Here is a 21,174-nt window from a genome sequence, read left to right on the forward strand (position 1 = left end):
TTTTGATACCAGATCTTAACATGTTTTATTTTGCTTGTCCATTTTCCAGTTCATTTTTGCAGCTACAGAGAGAAATTTATTAGTCTGTATTGCCGCCTTTCTGCTGTTGTGGAGCTGGATTCTCTGAATACCCAACAGTCCCTGAGGGAAGCGATCTCAGACAGCGAGGTTGCAGCTGCCAAACAAAGACACCAGCAAGTTTTAGATTTCATTCAGGTAATAGTCTGTTTCATCTGGAGAAGGAAGAAGGGGTAGAGGGGAGGGGGTAAGAAACAAGCATGAGAAAGAACAACAATCTGGGTTTATTTAAAGACCACAGTATGCAAGTAGCCTGTTGATTAGGTTAAAATGTGGAGTTCAGGAGAACACAAGTTTTTAAACAAAGGCTTAAGATAAACCTACATATAAATCACAGCATTACTAAGACCTGCATCAGTCACTATGGTAGGCAGCAGTAGCTTCCCATATTGAAGAGAAAAATCACTGCCAGAAAAAGTAGTAATCAGAATATTATTACAACCTGATAGCCCGCTGATAATTCTAATAGAAAGAAAATTGTATTAATTAACTTAATATCCTAGGATAAAAAGAGAAGATGAGGACCCACCAGTTTATGTTAACTCAAATCCTAAGATTCCTCATGCTTCAGACTCTTTTCTGGCAGAGCTGACACTTTAGTCTGTGGCCACAGGGACTAGAAAATGTGTTCACAATCTAGGGTCTTATCTAGAAAAGCCTTAAGATGATACCTCAGGTTCTTGTGACAGGGCACTGACTAGTCATCAAAACAATTTGGATCTCACCTGAAATTGCCTCTAAGTCCCTTGGACAAATCTTATGATCTTTCTGGCTATATTACCCATCTCACAAAATGAGTATAATAGCAATAGCCCATGATAAATTTCACTATGTTATACATATTCAGTTCAATTTGGTAAACATTTGATGAACATCCAGATGTCAGGCACTGCAAGAAAAACAAAGTTGAATTACAGACAGTCTCTGACCATAAAGAGTTTAAAATCCAGTAGGATAGGCAAAAAATGTGTATAAATACTATTTGTAAAATGAGTTAGGTGCCAAAAGAGAAGTACCAAAAAAAATTTGTGTCAATACAAAGAAGTAAAAGTTTACTTACATTTGTGGGTATTAAGAAAAGTTGCCATAGAGTATGTAACTGATATCTAAGCTCAGTCTAGAGGGATAGGTTAGACTATATTAGTAAGGAGAAATAAATTGAGAGGCATTCAAAGAAAAAGTATAAACAGTTAAGGCAGAAAGAGCAGAAAAACAGTACTTGGGGAATGATGAGTAGTCAAACTTGGTTGGAGCATAAATTACGTGAATGTAGTGAGAAAGTAGGCAAGAATGAAAGAGCAATGAGATCAGGTCACATGGGCTTTATTAAAGGCTATGGTAAGAACTTTGTACTTCAGTGTGTAGGCAACAGGGACCTACCTTGCCAAAGTCTTGAAGAAAGTAAGTTATAGGCCCTCATAGCTATTTAGCATAAATTCAAGCTGGGGAATAGTCCTTTGCAGTGGTATAGCCATTCTGGCTGTTTATAGTAAGCACTCATTCTCACTGGCTGTGTTCACTAGAAAATTTGTATATCATTCTCAGATTTAAGAAGACCAAAAGCAGGAAATTAAATATGAAGCTATTAAAATTACCTAGGCAAGGAATGCTGTGAGCTTCGAGCAAATAAATTTCTCTAAATCCCAACCTTCTGATCCGTAAAATAAGGAAGGTAGTAATACTACTAGCTCATAGTGTTACTGAGAATTCAACATGATAATGCATGTAAAGCACCAAGCACACTGCCTGTGCATAGTAAGTATGCAATAAATTTAATATTCATTTATTCATTCATTAACAAGAAGGAAAAATGCTCTGAAACATGGGTATGCAATATTTGGAATTTACTCTTTACTCAGGAAGAAGATATTATAATATACTTGCAAAGTGGTAAGCAGACAAATCTTATACTACTTCTCCCATTCTGTAAATGAGATATCTTAGATGACCCCTCAGACTAAAAAAATAAGACTTTTAAGAAATTACTTGCTCTCTTGACCTGAGAATGTGGTATCTAAAAATTCAGACATTTACGGCATTTATTTCATTTCCAGTAAAAGTGGAACATCAATGTGAGGAAGGGGTAAGGAAGGGAAGAATGAGGCATGAGAATTTGAAAGATTGGCTTATCTTTTGAACCCAATATAATGGGCAGTGGAGCATTAGAAAAAGAACAATGACCACAAATCAATTAGCATACATTTTTAGTCCTGAGTTCTACCAATAGACCTTGGAGTAATGGACAATTCATTTGATGTCCAGGGCTCCAATTTTCTCATATATAAAATGAAAGGGTTGGACTAGATGACTTTGAAGGACCTGGTTGCCTCTAATATTTCACAACATCTTTAACATCCATAAATACTTTTAGAGAAGCACTTCTCTACCCGTGCCTTAGGTTCTGTTTTTGCTTTACTCCACTTATGCCTTCCCCTGAATCCAGTATGTTCACCCAACAAGGAAGCTAACTTTTTTCAGTCTTTCAGTCTCAGACTCCTCAGAATTCCTAGCTCCGTTCTTACTCCCTTACTCCCATTCTTACTCCTTGCCCCCTAGCCTAGGGTTCTACTGCCTTTTTCTCTTTTCCCTTTCTTCACACCATTAAGTGGGATGGATAAAGGCAAGTCAGGCTAGCAATTCCTCAAAGTTCCAGCCTGCTCTGGTCTCCCAAAGCAGGTAACTTGAGAGCCCCCTCTACATACTCTCCTTCCAGCCAGGTACATGTAGACTTGGATAAAAGCCAATTCCCAAAGGGTTCAAAAAATCACTTCTTGGCCAGGGTAAACCCTGATGGTTTCCTTGTACCCACAGCCTTCAGTGAACTGCTTTGCTCCATCGACATGATAACTTCACTGACTAGAGATAATGCAGTATCATCTCTCCTCTTATCTATGTTGGGCTTCTCAATCTCTCTCACTCAGAATGAAAACCAGCTGCAGCCACTCACCCATTGGCATTCACAGCTCAGCCCACCACACTCCATAACCTGCAGAGGCAACTGCCAGCCATGAGAGCATTTGTATGATTCCAGATCTAAGACAGTGTTGAAGTCACTACACAAACCAAACATTGTAAAGAGTAAGAGAGTCTATGTAAATACAGTGAGGAAAAGAAGCCAAGGAGTGCAGCCAGAAAAGGGGAGGGCCTGGACCAGGGAGGTGCAGAAAATCATAGATAAGGTATACAAGTTTTATAGACAGCACACACAGCAGAAATGTCAAAGTGTAGAGACTTGGAGCTTGGCATATTTTGAGCTGCTAAAGCCTAAAGGGCAATTAGGCTATAATTTATATACTGTAATGCTTCAAATGCTCCTAAGCTGTAATAGAAACACAGCTCATTAAATATAGCCAATCTATCATCCCCTCAAGCACCTTGTAACTGTGCTGTGAGAAAACCAATCACCTTTACATTTTAATAAAAATATTATCTTGCCTGAGTACAGAGAAAGGGTGTAATTTATGGGATGAAAACCAAAAATTTTAAAGGGCAGGGTGAGAAATGGATGCAGAACTTTTAACCAAAAGACCTAGGGAGTTCATGGTCTTTCTTTTTAAAAACGTGTCAGCAAGTCTTTAGAAGCTGAATTTTGACCTTAAAATCAGGGGGATTATGTTGTCAGTTATTTTTAGATCAACAGTATAAGGTAAAATGGGTGAAAATTGTACTTCTTTAAGGGCTACTTAGCTAAGTCTGTTAAACTCAGTCCACAGGCCTCACTGTACAAATGTTTTAAATTTTTATTCAGCTAATACTTCACTTCATCACTGAGAAAAAATAAGTAAACATTGTTTATACAAATAATTTAAAAATATATACACTAAATCTCACTATCCATCCTTAGCAGTAAAGCTGAAATAATCTTATCCAAAGAGAATATGTATATTATTATTAATAACTGTATCAGTTTCTTATGACTGCTGAAACAAATTACCACAAACTGGGTGACTTAAAACAACAGAAATGTATTCTTTCACAGTTCTGGAGACTGAAAATCTGAAATCAAGGTGTTGGGTCAGGCCATACTCCCTCTGGAGGCTCCAGGGGAGAATCTGCTCTCTTGTTCTGCCAGTTTTTGGTGGCTATTGGCATTCCTTGACTTGTGGCCACATCACTTCAGTCTCTGCCTCTGTGGTCACATCGCCTCCTTCTCTTCTGTCTGCCAATCTTCCTCTGCCTCTCTTATACAGTGCACTCATCTACTCACAATAATACTCATAATAACTCTTGGACGGTAGAGATCTAGAGAATTAGTCACCCTAAAAACTGTCCACAGTCATTTTAAATAACTTTGTCCACACTGCCTTTAAAGTAAGTTCGAGACAAGAGTACTACATGAGGTAGGACCAGTAAAAGCCAGCTGAGAGAGCAACAATCCCATCAAGAAAATTTGCCTGAGTCTCCTCTTAGATTCACACTTTGGCTTTACCCCTTGAACTTTAGATCTCTCCCTCTACAATGCTCACTGCATCCTCACAACCTTTTCACTGAGATCGTCTTGCCCAACTCACTGCCAACAAAGGCTAAAGCTCACTGAGATGCTTTCATTACCAGCCCTGAATACTCTGCCAAACCCAGAACTCGAAAGCAATGGAAAATGGCTCTTGACCACAGTAGTTCACTCTAGCTTGCCTGTCACTCTAAACATGGCAGACTGTCAGTTTCAGACTCTATTCTATGTGTGTTGGGAGTACCTGGTTTGTGAATATTCATTAAAGACTATTATTTAAGTCCAGGTAAGGCCTTAAAAAGGTATTTTGAAAACAAAATAGAACACTGGGCAGTCCTTTATCTTTAAAACTTCTATAATCAGGGATCCCTGGGTGGCGCAGCGGTTTGGCGCCTGCCTTTGGCCCAGGGCGCGATCCTGGAGACCCGGGATCGAGTCCCACGTCGGGCTCCCGGTGCATGGAGCCTGCTTCTCCCTCTGCCTGTGTCTCTGCCTCTCTCTCTCTCTCTCTGTGACTATCATAAATAAATAAGGATTAAAAAATAAAAATAAAAAAATAAAAAAATAAAAAAAAAATAAAAATAAAACTTCTATAATCAAATCTTAACCTTGCAGTATTCATACAATGAACACCTTCTACCTAGAAGCTGAGTGCCACCAACTTTCCAAATGTTCTTCAGAAATAAACCATGAAGTGTCAGAGCTGAAAGGGAACTTAGGCATCATCTTGTCCAACCACTTCTTTTTTACCGTTGAGTTCCAAGAAGTTAATGACTTGCCAAAGGCGCTTAGTGAAAAAAAAAATGCAAAGCCTATCACAAGCTCCACTGTCCCAAGAAAAAAAATATATATAGTATAACTAACAGCCCCTCCTTAGAGAGTCGAAATAGTACTAGCCAGTATCTATTAAGATCTGGGAGAGTATCTGTCATCCACAGAGACAGACACAAAAATATGAGTGACTTTTATAATAATACACTTCAGAGAAATGACTATTTCTTTATAATGAAAAAACTATTAAAATCACTTTGGTAGCCCAGAAACCAAACTGATAAAAATATAGAACGGGATACCCTAAACGTGTAAGGATATGATATTTTAATTACATAGGAATAAGCTATTAAGCTATTTTGTACTTTAGAAGCACTTATTTTATATGTTAAGAAAGTAATAAATGTAATATATAAAGTTCTCTTTTCTATTAAAATAGGTCCAAGAATCTCTGCTCAGCAAAATATTCCAGTAATGCTTTGCTTCTCTAGTTCATGTAGAAGAACTACAGTTACATTTCTTCCTGCAAGTATTCTGAAATGTACACTTTATCATATCTCTTCCTCACAATATCCTGAGGAATATTTCATCTTATGCTGAGAATTAATAACACTTCACATATGTGAGAAATGTACCCTGCAGTTTTACAAAGCACTGTCAAATTCATCATTTCACCCAATCATCATAGCAGTCCTGTAAGGTATAAAAGGGGAGGGTTTTGTCCACATTCACAAACTGAGGCGCAAAGAGGCCAAATGACTTGCCAAAGGTTATTACGGAGCTAAAAGTGGAGGGGTCCCAGCTGGAATTCAGATCTTCTACTATTCTCACTAAATGATATAGCCTCCTGGATAAAAATATGCAAGACACAAGAGATTATAAGAAGTATTTTCTGCCTTAGCAAGCCTATGATGAAAATATTTTACTCAAAACCAGTACTGTGGAAAATACATCATCTTGGACTCACAAGGAAACTTACCCATTTTTTTAAAGATTTTATTTATTTATTCATAGAGATGCAGAGAGAGAGAGGCAGAGACACAGGCAGAGGGAGAAGCAGGCTCCATGCAGAGAGTCTGACATGGGACTCGATCCCGGGACTCCAGGATCATGCCCTGGGCTGCAGGCGGCGCTAAACCACTGCGCCACTGGGGCTGCCCAAACTTACCCATTTTTAACACTTGTTTAATAAACTTAAAAGTCTTCTATCATTTCATTCCAAAGCAAATAGATGAAGTTTGGCGTGAAATGAGATGGATCATGGATGCTCTACAGTATGCAAGATACAAACAACCAGTTTGTGGCTTACTCATCACCAAGCTGATAGACCCTTCAGATGAGCAGAACCTGAAGAAGATCAACTCTACATCATCACATATAGACTGTCTTCCATCCCCATCCCCATCCCCAGAGACGCACAGAAGAAAGGCAGTGAGTGGTAAGCAATAAGATCTAAAGATCTATATTTCAGTCACTAGATTCTTGGTCCGGTCTCCACTGATGAGGCTCTTTTACACTGAGGAGGAAATGCTGCACAATGCTAAAAGTCTAAAAGCATAGAGGGAATAAAATCAGAACAGCAGAGGGACAGGTAACTAGAGCAATAACGTGAAATCAACTCTAAGACTGGAGAAGCTTTAGTTCAAGTCTAGTCTGAGTTTCCAAGATACAAAAGGACACAGAGCAGGGATGGGGCTTCAGAAATGCAGAATGGGGACTGATGTAGTGCCAAGTGAGGGCCAAGTCAGCTAAGGGACTCTGACCAAGACCAAGTAAGGAAGGAGAATAGACCCAGAATATAGACTGACAGGAAAGAGGCAGGAAATAGGTCCTAGCCTGGGTAAGAGTTCAGGGCAAATTTCTCACCTGACAAAGCACCATTGTCCTGGGGTGAAAAATGGGAGAGCAAGAAACCTTGGATAAACTAGAATCTTGACCCTGAGACTAAATAAGTAGGTTGGACTCATCATGGATACAACAAGGAGACAACTTACAGACAAGCTGTAGGAGATGCCCTTCTCTACTCTGGGGAATTGAGTTTGAGTTTATACAGAAATGCTAAGAACAAAAATATGGCTCCGTTAACACAGAGTTCTACAAACTACCTTTTGGCTTATAAGTTGAGAGAAAGCATGACACTCAAAAACAATGTAACACTCTAAGGACATGTTGAGACTAGTGCCCATTTACTAGTCAATTAAATTAATAGCATTCAAAACATCTTTCTTAATTTTTTTTTTTATTTATGATAGTCACACAGAGAGAGAGAGAGAGAGAGGCAGAGACACAGGCAGAGGGAGAAGCAGGCTCCATGCACCGGGAGCCCAACGTGGGATTCGATCCCGGGTCTCCAGGATCGTGCCCTGGGCCAAAGGCAGGCGCCAAACCGCTGCGCCACCCAGGGATTCCCCAAAACATCTTTCTTGACTCTATAGCTAATAAGAGCTCCAATTCTGAAAGGTTTACAATAATAATAATTAATATTTTTAATAAACAGCTCTGAAATATGGGCTTGTCCCATAGGGGGCAGCATGGTGTAACAGAAAGAGCTTGGGCTAAGAAATCAGAGACCTGGATTCAAATCACAGCTTTCTTGAACAGCTTACTACATTTGAATCTCAGTTTCCATGTACAGAAAATGGAATTAATAATATCTAAACCTTGAAAACTTTTGTTGAAGATTTTTATTTATTTATTCATGAGAGACATGGAGAGCGGAGACATAAGCACAGACACAGGCAGAGGGAGAAGCAGGCTCCCTAAGGAGAGCCTGACGTGTGACTCGTTCCCAGGACCTGAGGATCACGATCTGAGCCAAAGGCAGATGCTCAACCACTGAGCCATCCAGGTGACCCTAAACTTTGAAAAGTTACTTGTGGTTAAGACAGTATATGTCAGAGATGCAGGGCCTATAATAGACAATAAACTATAGGTACCATACATATTTAATGTTATTACTCTTATAAAAAATTTTAGCAGGGGAGGTGCCTGGGTGGCTCAGTTAGTTAAGCGTCTGCCTTCAGCTCAGGTCATGATCTCAGGGTCTTGGGATAGGGCCCTGCGATTGACCCCCTGCTCCGCAGGGAGCCTGCTTCTCCCTCTCCCTCTGCTCCTCACCACCCTCACCCCCTCCCCCGCCGTTTATGCACTTGCACGCTTATGCACTCTATCTCTCTCAAGTAAATAAATTAGGTATTTTTTTTAAAAGAAAACTTTAGTGGGGATATAAACCTTTTCTATAAGTAAGCTTATCATTCTCTTATATTTCAAAAACCTCAAATATCTAAAAATCAAAGCATGGCAAATAGAAAACTTGAGAGAAAACTAATGTTACCAAAGTATTCTATGATTTGCCAAATAATTTTTTAAAGAATTCTTTGAGTAGAACTTCTCAAGTGTATTTTTGTAGACTGCCACTGAGCTGGGCATACAAATAAAATACCATCCCAGCCATAAGCTAGTCTAGTGGGGGAGACAGATATATTAACAAAATTTCATGGTAATTGCAGATGTGCTATGGTGAGGATATGCATAGGGTGCTAATGGAGTCTTCTGGATGTGTTAACCGTAAACTCTAAGATCAAAGAGAGCTTCCTGGAGGGGGTGACAAAGTACAAAAGGATAAGCAGGAGTTGAGCCAAAAAAGAAAGGAAAGCATTATAGCAAAGGAAGCAGATTGTGCAGTTGTACTGTAGTTCAGGGAACTCTAAGCAGCCTGGCTGAACTCAGGATCCAAGGACACTGTTCAGCCTTTTTCTTTTCATTAAAAAAATATATATATATTTATATATTTATTGGTTATCCACTGTGTTCCAGGCACTCCCTGAGGGAACAGGGTAGCGATAAACAAAACAAAGTTTCCACTTCCACAGAGCTTACATTCTAGAAAAAGTAACATTGAAAACAAACAAGATAATTTCAGATAGTAAATATTCTAATGTATAATACAAAACAGGAATCAAGATGAACAGGGAGAGTGCTGAATTCACTAGAATGATCACAAGAGACTTATCTGTGAAGGTTACATTTGAACCAACCACAGAAAAAGGAGCCTGTAATGCAAAGATCTGGAGTTAGAATATTCCAAGCAATAAAACAATAGGCCCTTAAGTGGGTGAGGGATGAAAAGAAAGCCAAAGTCATTGGAGCAGAGTGAATAAGGGGCTAGAGGTGAGAGAGGGTAGAGAGAAAGGCAGGGGCCAGATCAGGCAAGGCTAAGGTAAGTAGTTTGAACTTTATTCTATTTGTGATGGAAAGCCATTAGAAACTTTTATGCAAGGATTGATATGATCTGAAAATCAAATCTGGCTGTTGTATGAAGAGACCATAGTAGGACAATACTGGAAGCAGGGAGATCCATTATGAAGTTAGTCATAGAGGGATACCAAGTTTTCTGGCTTGAATGTCTCTGGATGTCATGATGCCATTTACCAAAAAAAGGTTAGACCAGAGAACAGACAAGCTTGGATGGCTGGGCATGTTGAATTTGAATTAGTTTTAGGACATTCCTCACAAAAACATCCAGGAGAAAAAAAGGATTATGGGGTCTGGAGCTCAGGAAACAGAACTGGACTAATAATACAGATTTAAGAATTACTGACACATGGGGATGCCTGGGTGGCTCAGCGGTTGGGCGTCTGCCTTCGGCTCAGGGTATGATCCTGAGTCTAGGGATCGTGTCCCACATCAGGCTCCCCACAGGGAGCCTGCTTCTCCTGCTGTCTGTGTCTCTGCCTCTCTCTGTGTCTCTCATGAATGAATAAATAAAATCTTTAAAAAAAAATTATTGACATATGAAATGATACAGCTACAAAAATGCTTGACATTGGGCAGCCCAGGTGGCTCAGCAGTTTAGCACCGCCTTCAGCCCAGGGCGTGATCCTGGAGTCCCGGGATGGAGTCCCACGTCAGGCTCCCTGCGCGGAGCCTGCTTCTCCCTCTGCCTGTGTCTCTGCCTCTCTCTCTGTCTCTCGTGAAATAAATAAATAAATAAATAATAAATAAATAAATAAATAAATAATCTTAAATAAAAAATGCTTGACATTCCCTAGAGAGAGCAGTTAAAGTAAGGAGAGAAGAATCTGGAAAGATCCCCATGGGATGGACAGCAAGACTGCTTAGACCAAGAAGGAACAACCAGAGGAAGAAGATAAAAAACAAGAGTAGTGTCACAGAAATTAAAGCATGTCAAATGATGGTGAGAGGTTAAATAAAACTGAAAAGTTGCTATTGGGTTGTTTTGTTTATTTTCAACAAGGAAGTGATCCATAATCTAAATGATAGTTTATGAAGGCAAAGGAGATAGAAACTGAACAGAAGTAGATCAAGGAGTAAATGGGAGGTAAAGGAATAGAACTAGTAAGGATATACTCTTCAAAATCTTGGCTATGAAAGAGTGAAGGGAGGGCAGTAGCTAGAGAGGTCAAGGGTTGAAAGAACATTTTTTAAAAGCAGGATAGACATTCCCTCTGTTGTTCCACAATTTACATAAGTCTACAACAACTCTTCGATTCTACTTCCACCTTCATAGCCCTTGCCTACCCTCTCTGCTCACAGAACTTTCCCAGTGTTTAATGTTCTCTTGGCTACAGGGTCCTAAGGAAGTCCCCCTTGGCTGTATGAGGGTGGCCTCTCCTGTGCCACAGAAATGCCAAACTCTCATATTGGCCGGATGACGGGTTATACACACTCTCTACTGGGAGGATCTGGCCAATTACATTTGGATTTTATTATTAATCTAAAATGTGAGCGATCATCATTCTGTTCCTTAAAATATAACTCTCTCTTGGGTCCATTTATTTCTCTGAAGCCAAGATTCCATGAGCTGTGAAACACAAAGACGTGAAGGGAAGCAAATGAAAAATGGAACCCAGTGACAGGGAAATTGCTGAGACCTGAGAGAAACATTGAGTGGTCCAATCCCCTCACAAAAGCAAAAGCATTTCAGAGCAATGAAATCTGCTCCTGCATACTCTGTCCTCTGTACAGTGTGGCTACTTTTATTTGGAAACCATTTATGCAGAGGAAAAAAAATCCAATTTAGAGGAACATCCCCAGTGAGTTGCTCACAGAGCAGTTTGCCATACAAATCCATTCTGTGTGGGTAGGGTTCACCTAACTTCTGAGAAGCCTGCTTTAAGTCCAGAGTCTATCACAAACCTGCCAGCCCAAGATTCTGTTTTAAGGCTGTTGAGTACCTTGGATTTGTCTGTGTGTATGTGCGCGTGTGTTGGGGGGCAGAGGAGGGGGAGTGGAACTCTTTAACTTAACTTCCCATTTCCGTATGGTTTTCAAACACAAAGTAGAACTCCTCTGAGTCAATTAAAATTAAGCATCTCCCAAGGACCCAAGGGGGGAAAGTTGGCTCCTAGAAAAGGCAACTCAAGGCAGGGGGTGGAACGATTTGGTCCATCACATGGGTATTTTCTCTCCCACTCCTTTTCTGTGGGTATAGTGGTCACAGGCAGCAGCAATTTTTTTTTCCGATACTGCTATTTCTCCTAGTGACGCATGGGTGAGGCAACAGAGGGGAGGGGGATGTTGTTTCCTTCAGATGCATCTGAAGATTATTCTGATCTTCCAAATGTAAATCTTCCTGGTAACCTTTTCCCAGATGATATTAAAAACACTATAGTGTAAACTAAACAGTTCAAAAATCAACAGGAATCTGAAGATGTTATTTCTCTTGGGAAATCAGAAGGTGAACAAACCGATGAGGTTCTACCGAAGGCCTGATGAGAGATTTATTTAAATTCTTCATTTATAAATTATTTAAATTCTACTCAAACACACTGGAAACAGATTCAGTGAAACACACAAAAAAATACAAATTTGGGCAGTGATACATTAAAAAGGTGAAGGTAGATTTTTTTTTTTTAGGGCAAATACTGCTTTTTATTTCTTTCTGTCCTGCCATGCCCCCTGCCTTTAAGAGAAAAGCAATAGCTTTAAATTAATTATTCTTTCCTGAAATGTCATCTCCACATAACAACCTCAAAATCCACATCAACTCTATTCTGCTGTTGTTGGCCTGATCCACAGAGGCCAGGAGTTGCAACACCCATTACAATGGCAAGAAAGCCAAGCTTCCTAAGCCAGCACTAATACTATGGGCAGAACTTTCATCAAACAACTCCTGGGTCAGTCAGAGGGGAAATGCAAGGTTCTACCAATGCCTGCCCAGTGGGCCCTCTAAGGGAAATTGAGGAGCACAACCAGGTTTATTAAAATAACAACTGGGCAAGGTGCCTACAATGCTTAATGGAGCATATGGCCTGGATCTGGGGATGGAAGCTGCACTTTGCATTCTTTTCCAGGAAGGGAGGGAGTGGCAGTGGCCTAAGTCCCTGGAAACTCTCCTCAGTGCCCTGGCTGGCATCCTGGAGATTTTCCCAGCTTGTTCTGGGAGGGGTATCCCACTCTAAGCAATAGGTTCCACTAATCTTATAATAAATAATACAACCACCATGGAAGTCAAGTATTTAAATTCCCACTAGAACAGTGTTTCCCAATTGTGGGTCCCTGAACCTACAACATTAATATTTACCACGCCATACCCAGCGTATTTTCCTCTCCTTGGGTTATGACAGTTATAACTAGCTCTTCTTTTAATTTGTCTCCTATCTCCCTTGCTCCTAGGAGCTATGGTAAAGAAATTATATCGTTTACTAATTCATTGCTAATCTAGGTTGGGAAATACAGACTGAACTAGAACATCACCAGCACGAGCCACCACAGAAGAGATTATTGTTCTCCTTTTTTATCAATAGTATTCTCACAGCAAAATCTTGAAGTCCATCTGATTACTGGTTTGTATTTTAATGAGTCACCTCTCAATATGTTTTCTAATTATTCTCTAAATATTTAAGGGCAGAATAGCACTTAAGTATTTCTAACAACGTAATTTAAATATCACAGCACCTATGGAGATAGGCAATATAATTACCTATAGGCCATAGAGGAAGAATGGTTCAGAGGGGCTAAGTGATTTGCTCAAGATCATATATACAGTAAGAAGCAAGACAGGACTTCAGCCCAGGTTTGTTTTCCTTTCTGCTACAATTAGGCTGACTCTTATATCACCAGATATAAAGCAAAATGATTTAGGTGATTGTTTTTAGGAATTTCTAAGGCAGATTAAGTAAATTAGCTCCTTCGAGGCTGCCTTCCCTATTGTTTTTAAGAAGCAATCAAATCTCATAATTCTTTATGCTCCCAGATTTCAGTATTTGTTTTAGTTTCAATCAATTCAACATACTTTACTGAGAGCTTTGTATGCAACAGAGAAACAGCACAAGAGGCTAACAACACAATGATGATTAAGTCACAGTCTTGTTAGGAGGTCCTCATGGTCCACTCATATATCCATGTTCAGATTAGATGATCTGGAAAATACAGAAGATTCTCCATGTCCCATTGCTTGACTCCATTGCTTGGTTCATTCCTTCACTGACTTACTTCTTCAACATTTACTGAGCAAAGATAAACAAGACATAGTGCATGCCCTTTAGAGTTCATAGTCCAATAATGGAGATAAACATGAAAATGAACAGTTTATAATAAACCTTGATGAATTCAGTAACAGAGATATAAATAAAATGCCGTAAGAAGCAAGAGAACTAAGCAACTAAGTTTACCTGGGGAAACTTAGTACCTGTGCTAAGGTACTTCCTGAGAGTCTTAAAATATGATTCCCCTTTGAAATTAGGAGGTCAGACCTTTGAAAGCACACTTTCATATACTCCTTAGTCTCCTGCAAATAATAAATGCTCACTATTTGTATGCTGAGAGGTCAAAGTACAAACTGCTCTTGCAAAGTGCTTGATCTGACTGTGGGATGGAAAGAGGAAGAAAGTATCACAAACTCCTCAGCAGTTGCTTGTAGTTAGTCATTTTTACTGTCAGACTTCTAAGGGATTGAATGCTAACCCTAAAACGGTATGTCCATGTCCTACCCCCCATGACCGTGATGTGACCTTATTTGGAAAAAGGGTCTTTGCAGATATAATTAAGGATCTTGAGATGAGATCATTCTGGATTATCAGGGTGAGCCCTAAATCCAATGACAAATGTCCTTATCAGATACAGAAGAGAGTCCATGTGAAGACAAAAGCAGATACTTGAGTGATGCCACCACAGACAATGCTGACAGCCACCAGAAGCTGGAAGTGGCAAGAAAGTACTCCTCCACAGAGCTTCCAGAAGGTGTGCAGCCCTACTGACACCTTTATTTCAGACTTCTGGCTTCCAGAGCTATGAGAAAATACATTTCTGTAATTTTATTTTTATTTTTTAATAGTTTTATTTATTTTTTAATTATTTATTCATTCATTCATGAGACACACACAGAGAGAGAGAGAGAGAGAGAGAGAGAGAGAGAGGCAGAGACACAGGCAGAGGGAGAAGCAGGCTTCATGCAGGGAGCCCGACATGGGACTTGATCCAAGGTCTCCAGGATCACACCCTGGGCTGCAGGCAGCGCTAAACCCCTGAGCCACCCGGGCTGCCCACATTTCTGTAATTTTAAACCACCCAGGGTAGCCCCGGTGGCGCAGCGGTTTAGTGCCGCCTGCAGCCTGGGGCGTGATCCTGGAGACCCTGGATCAAGTCCCACGTCGGGCTCTCTGCATGGAGCCTGCTTCTCCCTCTGCCTGTGTCTCTGCCTCTCTCTCTCTCTGTCTCTGAATAAATAAATAAAGTCTTTAAAAAATAAATAAATAAATAAACCACCCAGTGTGTGGTGATTTGCTATAGCAGCCACAATAAATTCATATAAAACCTAACATGTTTCTCTAGCAGCACCAACATCTATTACTATTACTAATAGTTTAGTTAATATAACTCTGTGTGGGTTCTGCACAAAGTACAGTAGATGAACCAGGTCCCAGACCACAGGAAGCTTCCATGGAAAGCCATGAAAATGCTGAAGTGAATAGCAGTATGGCAGGTCTTTGAAGTGAGACAAATCTGCATGTGAGCTCCTATCCTGCTACTTACCAGCTATATATGAATTAGAAAACTTAGTAAGAGTAAGCTTTAATAGTCTTATCTGCAAAATGGGAATTGTTATAAGCATTAAATAGGATAAAGGACCTAGACTACTTAGCATAATGACTGGCCCACAGTAAGGACTAAGAAATATCAGGTATTGTTATTTCTAGTGTGGACGCAAAGGAATACATGTGGACAGTGAATAGACAACACTGATCAGATAGGAAGGAAGCTCAAATAAAGTCAATTCTTTGGATCTTATAACAACCCGATTTCAAATCTTTAACCTCTCTTCCTCATCACACCGATGGCAGCTATTGCTGCCATCACCAAAATAACCCATAGTTCTGAGATCCTATTATTGGCAACGCCCAATTTTTCTCACAAAAGATGAGGAAAAGTGCTAAAACTTGTTTTAAGATTATTAAAGTCATTCACCCCAGCCTTTATCCAATTCTCTCCTAACCTAAAAATCTTTTTATATCTTCTTCCCTACTTCATGCCCTTCCCATCTTTTTTTACTAAAAACTAATGCCAGCCTGGTGTCCATAAGTAATCACCCCTTCCTGTTATGCCCATCAGCCTACCACTCTTTATCTTCAACAGTTCCCTCTCCAGTGGTTCCTCCTCTGCCCATAAACATCTTCCTTCAGCCTTACAACCCACCAGGCTCTCATTCCATCTCCTCCAGGATATTTTGGTCAATCCCTCAAGCTCAATCCATCCCAAACTAACTTTACCACCTCTTCCACTGCCCAACCCAGCCCAAATCCACTGCCTAACCCTGCTGCATTTAACTCCTCTAGTTTAATGCAGATACCACCATTCAGATACTAAACCTTGAAACCTGGAAGTCACTTCAGGACCTTTATACTCCAAGTTGTCTGTAACACTTTTCCCTCAAACTTTCACATAGCTGGTTCCTTCTGACCAACAAGGTCTCACCTAGACTCCCTTCTCTACAGGGATTCCTCCCCTGGCTATGTTAGCAAAAGAACCTTCCTCCCAAGTCACTCTTTAGCTGAAGCCCAATTTCATTTTCTTCATAGAACTTTGCACTACCTGAAATTAATCTTATGTATTTTTTTACTTATTTGTTTTAATCCATTCTCTATGAGCTACTTAAAAGCAGATGCCATATCTGCCTAGCATGAAACACGTGCTTAATAAACATCTTTGAATGAGAAACATTCCTGGATTTCTATTTTCCTCCACATTAACCATCACTCTTGCACAGCCCTACAACCTGAAAAAGATAAATATTTAAAAGAAACACAGCGTGGACCTTAGCCTCCTGGTTGGCCTCCCTGCTGTCTGTTTCCTCCTCATCCAGTTCATCTTATATCCTACCTGCTACAGAATTATTCTAAATCACAGCTCTCAATTCATCAATTACTTCTTCAAAATTTTGAAGACACTACCTATTGGGTACAAAATTAGGCACAAACTCCTTATCTAGAATTCACTATTCTCTTCTGGCTCCACCCTACCTTTTAAAAAATCAAATTCCCTCTTTAACCATTTATTTTAAAATAATTAGAGAAATAGTAAGTTGCAAAGAAATGTACAGGAATTTACATGTATCCTTCCCCCAACCTCCCCAATGTCAACAACTTACACAGCTCTTATACAATATCACAACTGAGAAGCTGGTACAATCCACAGAGCTTATCCAGATTTCCCTCGTTACATACATTCTTGTGCATGCATGTGTGTATGTGTGCATACACAAGCACTCAGGCTTACCTGTATAGCTCTATGCAGTTGTATCATATGTGTAGCCTTGGGTAATCACCACCATAACCAAAATACTCAACTGTACCACCACCACAAAACTCTGTTTTCCCTTTATTGCCTCATTCATCTCCCCCATCACTACCCCTGCTACCACCATCTACTCTTCATGTCTATATAAATGGAACTCTTTTTATTGGTAAGTAGTATTCCATAGTATGGACGTACCAGAGTTTAACAATTCATCCACTGAATGACATCTGGATAGTTTCCTGTTTGGGGCTAATACAAATAAAATTGCTATGAACATTCATGTACAAGTCCTGCATGAAAATAGTCTTAATTTTCCTAGGATAAATTCTTTAGAGTGCAATCAATGACATCTTACTTTTGTAGCCTCATTTTCCCAAGATTCTTTCCTGTTCCCATAGTATAGTCAAATAAGACCACTGGTACTGTTTCTACTTCCTCTCTGATTCCTAATCCTCTCATCATTTGCATATTTATTATTAATAACTGCCTAAATCTCTTTTTTAAAGTGGATGCAGAAATAAATTAACATAGAGTACAGGGGCACCTGGATGGCTCAGTGGTTGAGCATCTGCCTTTGGCTCAAGTTGTGATCCCAAGGTCCTGGGATGGAGTCCTACATCGGGCTCCCCTCAGGGAGCCTGCTTCTCCCTCTGCCTGTGTCTCTGTGTCTATCATGAATAAATAAATAAAATCTTTAAAAAACCTTAGAGAGAGAACAGAGATGAATGAGGGAACAAATAAATAAGAGATAATATTTTATCAGTCCTGTATCAATGAAAGGTGATCTCTTTCCTATAAACCTGCATCATATTTGCTAAACTCCTCTTACAAAATCTATGTTCTTCCAGTCTCATAGATGTATACATGCCCTATACTTCCATTAGTACAGTAAACTTCCTGGAGACAGATCACTTCTTATTAATTTTATATTTACTTGGACATCAAGTACAGTGGTTCTGTTAGAGCAGGAACTCAAGCAAAACAGAATCTTCATTATTGAAATGAATGGATGAATTAAATATATTTTCCCTAAGAGGGCTCTGATATAACCAGGAATCCAGGATGTTATGTTTGCATTAAAAAAGACAACTAATGATACAAGTCTATACAGACTAAGTGCCAAAGGATAATAGAAGCAAGAAGTGTTAGAAAAGTACAGACAAGTGAGTGATTTTTTTCTGGAACAGTTGGGGAATTTTTCCTTAAGGCTACGTTTGAGGGAAACTCTGAACAGATGAGTAGAACCCAGAAAAGTAGAAAAGGGAGTCCTTTTCGATAGACATTAAAGAACAATATATGGGTTGATCTCATTCTTTGTAGCTGCTGGACAATGTTCCATAATACAGATGTGTCCAGATTCTTAAACCATTCTCCTAATAACAGACATTTAGGTGTGCATCTGTTAGGATTAAGTTTGGATCCGTGTCACAAAAGACACAAAAAAAAGAGTATCGTGAAAAAGATACTTTATTTCTCTCACATGAAGGAAGCCCAGAGGTAGACAATTCATTATTAGTATGTGGATTCCATGGTCCTCACACTCCCTGCTCCATTTTTCAGCTCCACCACTCTAGCTTATGGCTTTTTTCCCCAAGGTTGCCTCATGAGCCTAGCCAACACATCCTGTTATAGGCAACTGAAAAGGAAAGAGAAACAAACAAAAGCTGGCCTACCTCCAAGATAAGCCAGATCCCTTTATGCAGTCTTCCAGAAGTTTCATACAATACTTTCAGTTCTAACTCGCTGGCCAGAACTTAGTTATATGAGCATCCTAGCTGCAAGGGAAGCTGAAAAAATGTAATCTTTTACATGAGTGCATTGTTGTCTCAAAGAAAATTTAAGATTCATAACCAAAAAAGGATAATAAATACTGAGTAGCAACCAGAAGTGAGAGAACAAAACTGAAATCATGCCCTGCCAATTAGTAAGCACACACATCATCTTCCATAGTCAGGAAAAAGAGAAAGAAAAGAAGCACTTCACGCCGACCCTGAAATAAACAAACAAGCAAAAAATAAGGGTGGGGGGAGGTACAGTGGGGAGAATTACATCTGGTTCTACTTCCTAAAATAGAAGAAATCTTAATCCTGTTTGTGTAAATTACTGACTCCTTACAAAACAAAAGTTTTCCCTTAAGTCTGCAATATTCTTATGATAATCATGTCTGATTTTCCACCATGAACAAATAACTATAACCTTGTAATCCTGTCGGTTTTTACTTTAAATACCTGTTATATTTTTCAATCAGCAAGCCAGTCCTGAATTTGGACTCGCTTGCAGAACTTTGCAAGTAAAGTATTTTTCTTTTCTCAAGAGATTTCTCTTTTCTTATTACTTTGGTGCCTCTAAGTCTTCCTTTCACACGTCTCAGCCACAGGATTCTTTCTTGTTTTCACTATTATAAATCATATTGCAGTAAACAACTTGTAAACGCCTCCGTACACAGAGTGGCAATTTTTCAAACACAGATATCTAAAAAAGGACTTGCTGGGACAAATGAAATATGCGTTTCTAATACAGTCTACCAAAACACTATCTGAAGAGCTGTGCTAGTTTATATTCCCACCATCATTCTATGAACGTTCCTGATTCCCCACACATCACCAACACATGAGATTATCACTCTTTTTATTTTTAGCAAATCTGATGGGCGAAAACATATCTTGTTATTTCAATATGCATTTCCCAATTACCACCTAATTAGTGATTATAGTCTATGTTGAACATCTTTATTATGTTTATTAGCCATTTGTCTTAATTATTCTTTGAAGACCTGATTATCATCTTCTCATTTGCTTGTCTTCTTATGGATTTACAGAAGTTCTTTATATATTCTGGTTATTAATCTTTTGTTATACATAGTATTACTGTTTTCTTCCAATCTATCACTTACCTTTTTGCTTCGTTTATAGTATCATTTGATTTACAAAGTATTAAACTGTGATGCAGTCAAATTTGTCACTTCTCTGACTTCTAGGATTTTGTCTTGCTCACAAAGACAATGCCACCCTAAAATCACAAACATAATGTCTTCTGTTACTTGTAGGGTTTGTCTGTTACATTTAAACTACACAAAATTTATTTTTACATATGCCATGAGGTAGGATTTTCTCTAATTATTTTGCTAAAGGGATAACTAATTGTCCCAATACTATATCCTAATCTATTCATTTCCCTACTTTGAAATGTTATCTTTGGAGCACCTGAGTGGCTCAGTGGTTAAATGTCTGCCTTTGGCTCAGATCGTGATCCCAGGGTCCTGGGATCAAGTTCCACATCAGGCTCCCTATAGGGAGTGTGCTTCTCCCTCTGCCTATGTCTCTGCCTCTCTCTGTCTGTGTGTCTCATGAATAAATAACATCTTTAAAAGAAAAATTGTTATCTAAATGACCACACAGAATTAGCACTATTTGTGGACCTTACTTTTCTGTTCTACAGATCCATCTGTCCATTTCAATACTACAAAGTTTTAGTTATCAAAACTCTGAAGTATTTTTTGATATCTGGTAAATGAGGCCCCTCCCTATTGTATCTTTTAAAAAAAAATGTTGGCTGTTGTCATGAATTTTTTTCTTCCAGATGACTTTAAGCTTCACTTTACTAAATCCCATTTAAAAGTCTTATGGAGATTTTTTTTTTTTTGTATTGAGATTGCCTGATTTGTAGATTAGCAATTCTTCTTTTTCTTTTTAAATTTCATTTATTTGAGAGAGAAAGAGAGCAGGACTGGGAGGAGCAGAGGGAGAGACTCTTGAGCAGACTTAGTGCTAAGCACGGACTCCAACTCGGAGCTCCACCTCACAAGCCTGTTATCACTGCTTCAGGAGAAACCAAGATCCATTGCTTGACAGACTCTGCCACCTAGGCACTCCTAGCTGTTTTTCCTTTTTAAGAGTACTTGCATGTTTTCAAAATTAGCAAATACTTACCAAATATGTACTTTGGGCTTGAGTTCTGTGGGAAATTCAAAAGATTTTTAAGACAGTCCTTGCCCTACAGAAATGTACAACCTGACTGAGAGGGAGAAAAATATATAAACAACTGCATTAAATGACTAATATCTATAGAACTAAACTTGTGACTCACTTATGGTCACTACAGTATGCACTTTAGGCTTA

General features: G+C 39.2%; 1 protein-coding gene and 1 long non-coding RNA gene across 8 annotated transcripts in view; one reads left to right on the forward strand and one right to left on the reverse strand.

Annotated features, from left to right (window-relative positions):
• ANKFN1 (ankyrin repeat and fibronectin type III domain containing 1) overlaps window positions 1–21,174 on the forward strand; it is a 298,750-nt gene that overhangs the window by 270,014 nt on the left and 7,562 nt on the right. The window contains exons 18-20 of one of the 2 annotated variants that reach the window (XM_035720841.2): window positions 50–216; window positions 6,524–6,737; window positions 10,351–10,524. In XM_035720841.2, the coding sequence (XP_035576734.1) occupies window positions 50–216; window positions 6,524–6,737; window positions 10,351–10,508 (539 nt within the window). In that variant the 3' untranslated portion in view covers window positions 10,509–10,524. Of the gene's footprint in view, window positions 1–49; window positions 217–6,523; window positions 6,738–10,350; window positions 10,525–21,174 lie in introns of those variants that run through there. The other variant, XM_035720842.2, reaches the window with a different exon arrangement.
• The window catches only part of LOC118355717 (uncharacterized), a 22,458-nt gene continuing 1,284 nt past the window's right edge, over window positions 1–21,174 (reverse strand). The window contains exons 2-7 of one of the 6 annotated variants that reach the window (XR_004818756.2): window positions 20,986–21,066; window positions 19,950–20,065; window positions 18,730–18,843; window positions 13,557–13,770; window positions 804–967; window positions 1–233 (exon numbers count right to left, since the gene is read on the reverse strand). This is a non-coding gene — a long non-coding RNA (uncharacterized LOC118355717). Of the gene's footprint in view, window positions 234–803; window positions 968–12,028; window positions 13,771–18,729; window positions 18,844–19,949; window positions 20,066–20,985; window positions 21,071–21,174 lie in introns of those variants that run through there. The other 5 variants (XR_004818758.1, XR_004818755.2, XR_004818753.2 and 2 more) reach the window with 5 other exon arrangements.

The sequence above is a fragment of the Canis lupus genome, chromosome 9 (genome assembly GCF_003254725.2).
Source record: "Canis lupus dingo isolate Sandy chromosome 9, ASM325472v2, whole genome shotgun sequence".
Classification (NCBI taxonomy): domain Eukaryota; kingdom Metazoa; phylum Chordata; class Mammalia; order Carnivora; family Canidae; genus Canis; species Canis lupus.